Source organism: Triticum urartu, unplaced genomic scaffold, assembly GCF_003073215.2.
Source record: "Triticum urartu cultivar G1812 unplaced genomic scaffold, Tu2.1 TuUngrouped_contig_7564, whole genome shotgun sequence".
Taxonomy (NCBI): domain Eukaryota; kingdom Viridiplantae; phylum Streptophyta; class Magnoliopsida; order Poales; family Poaceae; genus Triticum; species Triticum urartu.
The window spans coordinates 1-10,155 of record NW_024118420.1 but is presented as its reverse complement, the minus strand read 5'-3'; the positions used below and the strand labels follow the sequence as shown (position 1 = coordinate 10,155).

Genomic DNA, 10,155 nt, shown 5'->3' with positions numbered 1-10,155 from the left:
ACTTGACACTGGAGGCCGCACAGCCATGAAGCTGTACGCGACGCCGAAGGCTGTGTAGCCGTGAAGCCGCAACATTGCAAAGACGCATACCGCGAAGCCATGAAGGGGAAAGAGGCAAACCCGCTAGATCGCGGCACCACAAAATCAAGAGCTACGAAGCCATAGAGATGCGTCGCTGGAGGCCGCGTGATACGTAGATTTTGAGGTCGGGCTACCGGGAGCTAGACTGTCTCCATCACTAAGAAAGAGCCTGCCTGGATTTCGTTCTGAAGGCAGCAAGACTCCACAACTCCAGACAAGCTCGGGCGCTACCGACGGTACAATATACCGAGGGTGGCCCGTCCGCCGGGAAGCTCGAGACTTGGCTGGCTTCAGGGCCCAAGAGGCCTAGCGGCAGCCTTACCCAGCGATCGGTCCAAGGGTCCAGGCTTGGAGATAAAATTTATCCTTGGCGTGCAAGCCAAGAAGCTCTCACAATGAGGTCGGTTAGGATCCCTATCAACCCTAGCTCTCATCCCCTTTATAAGGCGAGGCTAGGGGTAGTCCGAGGCATCTGTACCATTGCCCAGACCTCGGTAGCATTCATTATCCTCCACTTGTAACCCCCTCGCACGAGGTGCTGCCACATCAATCCAAAACAAAGCAGGAGTAGGGTATTACCTCGATCATGAGGTCTCAAACCTGGGTAAAACCCCCGTGTGAACCCCCTTTACTTCCGACTACTGTCTCCACCCTAACGGGGGCACTGACGGTTTTCTGCACCATCATTGGTACTCTGGTAGTGAGTTGGAATCTGTTTAAATCGTTTGGTTTGCGACCTATCTCTCAAGGTTTGGTCCATTATATGTACCCTTGATCCCCATGTTGGTCTTCTGCGCCTGTCGGTTGCACGATATATTTAGGAAGTTAGAGTTGTGGATACAAACCTTGGAATGCTTAGTAGAACTAAAACCGAGTACATAATGTGCGGTTTCAGTACTACTAGGTGTGAGGAGGAGGAGGTTAGCCTTGATGGGCAGGTGGTGCCTCAAAAAACACCTTTCGATATTTGGGGTCAATGCTGCAGGAGGATCGGGGTATTGATGAAGATGTGAACCATCGAATCAAAGCCGGATGGATGAAGTGGCGCCAAGCTTCTGGCATTCTCTGTGACAAGAGTGCCACAAAAGCTAAAAGGCAAGTTCTACAGGACGGCGGTTCGACCCGCAATGTTGTATGGCGTTGAGTGTTGGCCGACTAAAAGGCGACATGTTCAACAGTTAGGTGTGGCGAAGATGCGTATGTTGAGATGGATGTGTGGCCACATGAGGAAGGATCGAGTCTGGAATGATGATATACGAGATACAGTTGGGGTAGCACCTATTGAAGAGAAGCTTGTCCAACATCGTTTGAGATGGTTTGGCCGTATTCAGCGCAGGCCTCTAGAAGCTCCAGTGCATAGCGGTCGGTTAAAGCGTGCGGAGAATGTCAAGAGAGGTCAGGGTAGACCGAATTTGACATGGGATGAGTCCGTTAAGAGAGACCTGAAGAATTGGAGTATGACCAAAGAACTAGCTATGGACAGGGGTGCGTGGAAGCTTGATATCCATGTGCCAGAGCCATGAGTTGGTTGCGAGATATTGTGGGTTTCACCTCTAGCCTACCCCAACTTGTTTGGGACTAAAGGCGTTGTTGTTGTTGGTCTCGTGGGCAAACCTTTGCTCTGTAACTGAGTCAGGTCAGTGCCTTTTCGGTGGTTTGTTCGATTCATTTGTGTTGGCCTCCATGCGTTGGTTGCAGGACTGAATCTGGTATCTGGAGATCATGTCGATGGGGGTTTGAGGAAGGTCTGATTTGAAGGGCCATCTCCCTGTGGTCTTCTGTTCATGAGTTCCAGCATTCATCATTTAATAGGAGGTGGATTCAGTGTCCTGATTTATTCTTATTGTAGCAGTTGATCTTGCTTTTGGTATGTGTGTATGTTCTCCTTTACTTGCAGCAGAAGCAGGAGGGTAGTAGTTCTGCAGAGATGAATCAAAGGCTGGCGAGGTTTGGTTTCTGTTCATGGCTGATTTGATTCGTTACAGTCAACTGTTATTTTCATTTGGTCAGATCTTCTCGAATGTGGTGTTGAACTACTCATCAACCTAGAACTTCGTGATTGTTTGGATGATATAATCCCCTCTCGATTCAGCTTCTTCATTTGCACAATACAATTTAGTCCATCTTGCCATCAATCTGAGTCATATATATCTTGTGTTTATTCGGCTTAACTGGTCATAACTGCAAAATGCATATGCGTGAGAATATTTTCCAAAATTCCAAGTATGTGATGATACATAATGAAATCCGTGGTACTTTTTTAATCAAACCTAAATTAACCAAAACAAGTTAAGGTACATTTCTTCGAGAAAAGGAGCATCAAGGCTCCCAACTTCATTTTCATGAAACTAATAAAGTTAAGGTACATGGACCGCGAAATATCTATATATCAACTATGTGATATTCATATGATCAAACATACTATCCTAATATGTTTGATCATTGGTCATTTATTTTTCAGGGAAAACACACAACGTGGAATCAGACATTATTTCTCTCAAAGCATTGGTACACTTTTGCTCTGAGCTGTTGCAAGAATTAACTGCTCTGAGGGATCTTCTGCTCCTTGAGGTACCCTGCAAATTTCTCAGCAGTTGCAGCCAGAGGTCCGGTGCTGACCATAGCTTCAAGCCCGGGGTGAGTTTCCTCATTTATCTCATACACAATGGTCGATCTTATCACTGAAGAACTGGGTCCTTTGGCGATGATCTCGAACCTGACCATGTAATAGAGGAACCCGAGCTTCAGGATGTCTCCGTCGATCGTCTGCGCCTCCTTGATGTAGTTCTCATTGTCAACCTTGATGAATTTCTCCCTGTATGTCTCCAGGCCAGGGATCCCTAGCAAAAGCAGCAAACCGTTGCTCGGTCAGTATGCACATGGACGACTTGAGGAATTTTTTTTTGAAAGCATACGAGTTGAGGATTGAAGGGTGGTTTCTAGATATCTGACCTGGAGCAAATGTGAGCTCCAAGATGGTGCCGACGTCGCCGTCGCCGCTCACGAGCTGTATCTTGGCGAGCACCTGCGGGAGAAGCTCTGGCAGCAGCTCGGCCGCACGGAGCGTGCCGTAGAGCCCCCATAGCTCGGCGGCGGGCACATCGGCCTCGAACTCGTGAACCTTGTTCCTCCTCATCGCCATGGACTTGATGGACTGTGTGTGACGAGGGAAGTGTCTGTCAACCAAGAAGCTGATGGAGTTCAGTGTGTGACGGTGTTTACAACTGAAACTGATTAACTGTATATATAGGCAAGTCGGGTATGAGTTATGACAAGTGAACACGGCTTAAAGTCTTCGCTCGGAATCTCGAAGGTTGAGATGCCACGGTGACAACGAGGGGCGCGCTTTTGGCTGGAGTTATCCTGGCATTGTTTTGGCTGAAGTTAAATATTGGGTGGTTTCCCTTGGAGGCAAATAAAGGAGGCAAATAAAGTATTTGCGTGGTTTGCGGGCCTGAAGCTTACTATATTGTGCATTTTGGCCTGCCTGGACCAGTGGACAAAGCGATTCTCTTCCTGTAAGCCCCCTTTATTTTTTCTTATTTTGGAGAACTGATTCCTCCATAAGCACTTGGTTCTCGCCAACATGTCTGATTGCGTCCGTCTCCATCGTTTGCCGATTTGTTTACTGCTGCTTTGTGATCATGGAAGCCAATCATTTGTGCGTCACTGTGATCCTCATGTGCTGGCCGGCTGCCGTTTATGCGATTTTGTTAGCCAATCCTGGCGCCATCATTTGCTCCTCATGTCAACTCCTCATCTTACTAAATGTAGCACGGTACGATGCTATGCTGTGCAGGCTGGACTTGCGGTACGGCAATGCCAAAAATATTTGGTTGATTCGCCGCGGCGATCTGGGGTGTTCTTTTTCATTGATTCTTAAGAGATAAGAACCAAGTGTAAGGCGATACAGTGTTTGAGGGCCTGCCCTTAATTAGTAGTACATCACAAATGCTTGGCGCCGAAAGCAAATTCCCTTGCCTACTCTAATTCTCTCTGGAAAAGCATGGTCATGCTCTCAAAATTGAGCATCTCCCAGAGGCCAGCAGAGTGCTCCATTCACCGCTAGCGCGCCTTTCACTGCTGGTGGCATGTCCTTGATGGTGGCGACGGCCGGTGAGGAAGATGGAGCCAGCGGCCGGCGATCATCGCTATGGTTATGTATTTGTTTTTCTTTTTGGGGGGGAGGGTTTTATCCCTGGTTTCTTTACAAAATCATAGATGTTCTTACAGAATATGTAAAACGGAAACAATTTTGGAACCATCTGTTTCAACAGTGTGACAAAATATATCCAATATCCCAGTTATATGAAGATCTCCTTTTGGGGAGATCAAAGTTTCATTTCACCTACAATTAATGCATGAACAATATTTGAAAATTACATGAACAATTTGTTTGAAAGACATGAACATTTTTCAAAACTGCAAAAACATAATTTTTTCAAGTACATGGACATTTTTTCCAACTCAAAAAGAGTACATGATTTAAAAAAATGTCAATGTTTAAAAATTATATGCGTTCTAAAAGAATACCCACACTTTTTCGAATTTCATGAACATTTTTGAAAATACACCAATCTTTCCCAAAAGCACAGATATTTGTTATTCAGTATGGAAGAACATATTTTATAACACAAGATTATATTTAATTATTTCCATGATTGAAGCATATTTTATTTTATATTTTTTTATCAAAATTTTGAAGTAAAAATACCTATTTTCTAACGGGCCACACAAATAGTGGCCCATGAAACGGGGCTGCCGGTAATGGGGCGTTAATTCCCGCACAAAGCGGTATACAGCGGGTGCGTCTATATAATGCTTGCAGTGACTCCTTTTTATTTGTACGCAAGCTTTATTAAGGTGTCACCACCGTTACTGGGACGAACAAAAGATTATCGTGATGGCCTAACCAAGTATGGTGGCAAACCCCTAAAGTAAGTGCATGCTTAGCGAGATTGTGAGCCTCGAAAGACATGAACAATTTTTAAAACTACAAAACATAGAGCCACTGGTTATGACCCTTCTTAAAAGCATGCAGTTCCCACCCCATTTGAAAAACATGCAATTGCAACCTTATTTATAAACAAGTAGTTGTGACTCTATTTGAATACTTATAGTTGCGTCCCCGTTAAAAACATGCTGTTGCGGCCCCCTTTTGAAAACTTATGGTCATGCAATTGCACTATGTGTATTGTGTAGCAGTGAAAAACACAAAAAGAAAACCACAATCGTCATTTTACCAAAGGACAAAAATAACTATAACACATTCAAACTATGAGAAAGCACCTCAAAAAACGAAAATGCCCTTTGGTAAAATCAAGTCATCACAATTTTTGGACACAATACGATCATGAAACAATTTGCATTGGGTATTGAAATGATCATGCTCACTGCAAAGCTCACACGTACGGCTAAGAAAATATAAATTTTCAGCACAATCATCTAGCCTTTCTTGCAACCATTTAGTTTCTAAATGCTTATGCCTCTTGCAATATCTATCTTCCCTATTTGGTGTGTTCGTACAAACCCAATGTACTCCACAAAATTTTTTGACATGTTTATATGAGACATCGTAACTAGTGCAATCATCATTAGTATCATGGATATTCAAAGAATTCGTACTAACAACATTGCAATCATACTCATCATTCAAAGATTTAGTGTCAAACATTTTATAGATTTCTTTTTCTAGCACTTGAGCACAATTTTTCTTTCAATCATACTTACGAAAGATATTAAAAAGGTGAAGCGTATAAGACAAACTCAATTCCATTTTTTTTATAGTTTTTCTTTTATAAACTAAACTAGTGATAAAACAAGACACTAAAAGACTTGATTGCAAGATCTAAAGATATACCTTCCAGCACTCACCTTCCCGGCAACGGCGCCAGAAAAGAGCTTGATGTCTACTACACAATCTTCTTCTTGTAGACGTTGTTGGGCCTCCAAGTACAGAGGTTTGTAGGACAGTAGCAAATTTCCCTTAAGTGGATGACCTAAGGTTTATCAATCCGTAGGAGGCGTAGGATGAAGATGGTCTCTCTCAGGCAACCCTGCAACCAAATAACAAAGAGTCTCTTGTGTCCCCAACACACCAAATACAATGGTAAATTGTATAGGTGCACTAGTTCGGCGAAGAGATGGTGATACAAGTGGTATATGGATGGTAGATATAGGTTTTTGTAATCTGAAAATATAAAAACAGCAAGGTAACTAATGGTAAAAGTGAGCGTAAACGGTATTACAATTATAGGAAACAAGGCATAGGGTTCATACTTTCACTAGTGCAAGTCCTCTCAACAATAATAACATAATTGGATCACATAACTATCCCTCAACATGCAACAAAGAGTCACTCCAAAGTCACTAATAGCGGAGAACAAACAAAGAGATTATGGTAGGGTACGAAACCACCTCAAAGTTATTCTTTCCAATCAATCCATTGGGCTATTCCTATAAGTGTCCCCTATGCGTAGGTTCATGGGCGGAACCCGCAAGTTGATCACCAAAACATACATCAAGTGAATCACGTGATATCCCATTGTCACCACGGATATGCACGGCAAGACATACATCAAGTGTTCTCAAATCTTTAAAGACTCACACTACAAGAAATATGTCAACTTGCGACCATCACTATTGGTCACTGAAAGGTCATTGTTTTTTATTTGTGACCTTTTTGTGACCAAAAATAGAAGATCAAAAGCTGGCGGTCATAAACTAAAATTAACGACCTTCTCTGTGAGAAGGTCATGGAATTCCATGACCAAAACAAAAGGTCGTTGATTCTATGACCTTTTGTTTTGGTCGCTAGCTCTCCGACCAGACCACGTAGGATCCGACATGTCAATCTGACATGGCAAAATTGCAACCAATTGAAAAGATCGTTGATAAGATTCAACCCGGTCCAGTTCGATGGTTTACATGGGCCGAGCCCAACAATTCAGCCTTTTTATATATTTTTTCTTATTAATTTTGGTCAGCTATATGGGCCAGGCCCAACTATTCGGCCTTTTTAATTTCTAGGCCATTACTATTAATTTTCTATTTTTAGCCACATTATTTTTGCGCTGGTCCCACTTGTCATGCTGATATCACAATTGGACCCACACATCAGAAATTTCAAAATTTGTCAACCAATTTTCATAAGTGGGTCCCCTTGGTCCGGTTTCCATTTCATAGGTATGGAAATTATACACAGTCAATATTTCAAACAGATTATAGAGCAAATGAAATTCATCCAAAACAACACTAAATATTACAATACATAATATGCTACTCTGACTAATATTACACTTTGCTTGATATTACAATACATAATATGCTACTCTTGCTGATAGGCTTCATGGCTTCACACTTCATACTTCACCTATGCAAAAAAAGAAGAATAAGAACCTGTAGGCAGCATCAAACATAGCTTATAAGCAGAATTGATAATAAGCTCAATTTAACTGGTCAACAAATCTTCCATCTATATTTCTATCAGCAGCACACTAGATAGGCCACACATTTATTCCTACAGTACAGTGAGGAAAAAACAGATTATGGTGCCTGCCAAGTGAGGTAAAAACAGATTATCGGCAGCACACTAGATAGGCCACACATCTATATTTCTATCAGCAGCACACTAGATAGGCCACACATTTATTACATTTACATGGTGGTGGCTGGCTGGCAATCATGGCTGCTAGCTCATGCTGCCAGTGTGCGTGCACATCTCCCCGCTGGAACCAACCCAACCCAAACGAAGCAACAGTAGCAAACCACACATGTACCAGTAAACTTCAGTATGAAACAATTCCTCGCCGAAAGAAACTACCAAATTATTTCCAAGAATTCCGAAGAAACCGCCTCAAGTCAATTCAGCCAAGGATATTATTTTCCACAAGCAAAAAACTATGGTTCTGCTCCCACATGGGCATGGGGTTTTTGGGGTTCAAGACACAAATCACAGAACTGGATGGGCATATAGAAGGTACACTATGAATCTACGGCGTCAACCTGCTGGAGTTACTTGTCCTCAGTGATGAGCAGCTGCTTCCTCCTTGGGCTTGGTCATCTGGACAGCTAAAAAAACATGCAACTGTAAGAAGATGGATTGATGGTAAAGAGTGAAGAATTGTGATTCAGTGAACAGAAAAGCATATGTACATTATAATATTGCAGACAAGAAAATAATAATCCTAATATGAAGATAAGTGTTTTTCTTATTGATGGTTGTAAGATGGATGATCGTAAAAAGAGAGAAGAATTTTGATTCAGTGAACAGAAAACAAGACGTTATTATTCAGCTGTGATACTCGATATTTGACAAGTATTGATATTTGACAAGTATGGTTTCATGTATACTCCTACAAGTTAGGCAGAGCAATGTACAAGATAAATCGTTTTATATAAAGCGTGTCCAATCAATATCCAAAATGCTATTGAGCAGAGCATAGAAACAGAGTCCCAAAAATCTAATTATCTGCTGCGGCGACAGCCACGCAGCAAGCCAGCAGCGGCAGGCTGGGGCAAGGGTTGGGGAGGAGGCTGGGGCGAGGGTTGGGGAGGAGGCCAGTGTTCTCAGGTTATTAACATCTCTCCAAAAAGAAAAAAGAAAACAACTTAAAATATTGAGTGTGGTAGCAACATCTACTTGTTACTGGAGTCCCAGTTCAAGATGGCCAAAGGCCACTTGGCACCATGGAACCTGCACAATTTCCATCATATATATGAATGAGTTAGGAAGTAAAGTAGATTTGAACTACCCAGCCTCATACATATATATAAAGTGTGCTGCACCGCTGCTACAGAAAGTTTCATAGGCTTCCAAGTGAAGGGATACTAGTTGTTCAACTGCCGTGTTTATTTTTTGTTGTTGGGGAAAACAATAGCTTAATCAGTTCACTTCTCTAATAGTATGAACAGCCTATCACTCAAACAGTCCTTGAGTGCTAATATATTATTGTATTGGTAAAAGAAACATGTCACCACGAAGAGCTTTAACAGTTAGCACCATTTTTTATTAGAGAAGTTCAGAGAGAGATTTGAGAAATCTATATTAGAGAAAACTTGAAGACAACATACAGAATTACGAGCTTAACAGTTACTGCTATGACCATATCGCGCAAGCTACAACATATAAATTAATTAGCATTAGTATGATGTATATGGACAGAATGTCTACCTTTCCGTCCGCAAGAAACATGACGGGAGGTCGAGGAGATTTCGAGCGGCTCCGTGTCAGCTGCCATCACCACGACGAACTCAGATGTCCCGCAGTTAAGAGAACTTGGTCGTTGTGGAAAGCAAGAAACAAAGATTAAAATCACAGGAGGTGAAATTAACAGGAAGGACCAATGGGCACTGCTAGGGATTGGTCACCTTCATGGGGAACTGAACATCCAACTAGTTTTAGTCAAAGTCTTAAGCATATACATACATACAAATTGAACCAAAAATCATATGCATGTCTGTACAATTAATTGCAAGGCTATCCAACTTGCAGTTGGAGAGAGTACAAACTAGTTTACTGGTAGTAAAGCACAGCAGCCTACACAACATTCAGGTTCTCGCACAAATGCTAGTAGACAGACAAGAGTTGACCACAAACAAAGAATGAATCCATCATATTATGCCAGTAGTAGGTACAGCTTGGCTTCAGTCATAGAAAGGGAACATCAGTTTGCTTGCTTGAACCAAAAGGTTCACCATAGGAATTGGGCATCCAACGTGTTTTAGCCAAAGTCGTAAGCATGAACAAACAAACATACGTACAAAATGAACCAAAATCCATATGTCCGTGCAATTAACTGCAGGTGCCATTCAACATGCTATTGGACAGAGTAGAGCCTGATTTACTAGCAGCCTGACACAAAATTCTAACTCTGGGCTTGGTGCATGAATCCTAGTAGAGAGACAAGAAAGAGTTGACCACAACAAAGAATTCATTCATGGGATTATTCCAGTAGCAAGTACTGCTTGGCTGCAGTTTTAGAAAGGGGACTTGAGTTTGGTCAAACAAAAAGAAAAAGTAACGCATACTTGTTCATAGATAGAAACTGAACATCCAACGGCAACGGCGGCGCC

General features: G+C 42.2%; 1 protein-coding gene and 2 long non-coding RNA genes across 4 annotated transcripts; 1 reads left to right on the top strand and 2 right to left on the bottom strand.

The window, feature by feature from the left end:
* Positions 1 to 2,315: 2,315 nt before the first annotated feature.
* On the bottom strand, positions 2,316 to 3,315 carry LOC125531594 (norbelladine synthase-like). Its single transcript, XM_048695938.1, has 2 exons — positions 3,034 to 3,315; positions 2,316 to 2,921 (listed from the first exon to the last, which is right to left on the bottom strand). Exons 1-2 carry the CDS (start codon positions 3,221 to 3,223, stop codon positions 2,620 to 2,622), a joined length of 492 nt encoding a protein of 163 aa, XP_048551895.1. The 5' UTR covers positions 3,224 to 3,315; the 3' UTR covers positions 2,316 to 2,619.
* Positions 2,583 to 3,688, top strand: LOC125531595. Its single transcript, XR_007293349.1, has 2 exons — positions 2,583 to 2,718; positions 2,911 to 3,688. It is a non-coding gene; the product is annotated as an uncharacterized LOC125531595 (long non-coding RNA).
* Positions 3,689 to 7,204: 3,516 nt separating this feature from the next.
* On the bottom strand, positions 7,205 to 10,151 carry LOC125531596. 2 transcript variants are annotated; one of them, XR_007293351.1, is made up of 4 exons: positions 10,111 to 10,151; positions 9,254 to 9,357; positions 8,086 to 8,151; positions 7,205 to 7,453 (listed from the first exon to the last, which is right to left on the bottom strand). It is a non-coding gene; the product is annotated as an uncharacterized LOC125531596 (long non-coding RNA). The 2 variants fall into 2 exon arrangements; XR_007293350.1 differs by lacking the exon at positions 10,111 to 10,151 and having other exon boundaries at positions 9,254 to 10,104.
* Positions 10,152 to 10,155: the final 4 nt, after the last annotated feature.

Excerpts from the sequence above, each read along its gene's own strand:
- LOC125531594 (XM_048695938.1), bottom strand. The coding sequence starts at position 3,223 with ATGGCGATGAGGAGGAACAAGGTTCACGAGTTCGAGGCCGATGTGCCC. Across the intron at positions 2,922-3,033 it reads GGAGCTCACATTTGCTCCAG|GGATCCCTGGCCTGGAGACA; the intron begins GTCAGATATCTA and ends TGCTTTTGCTAG.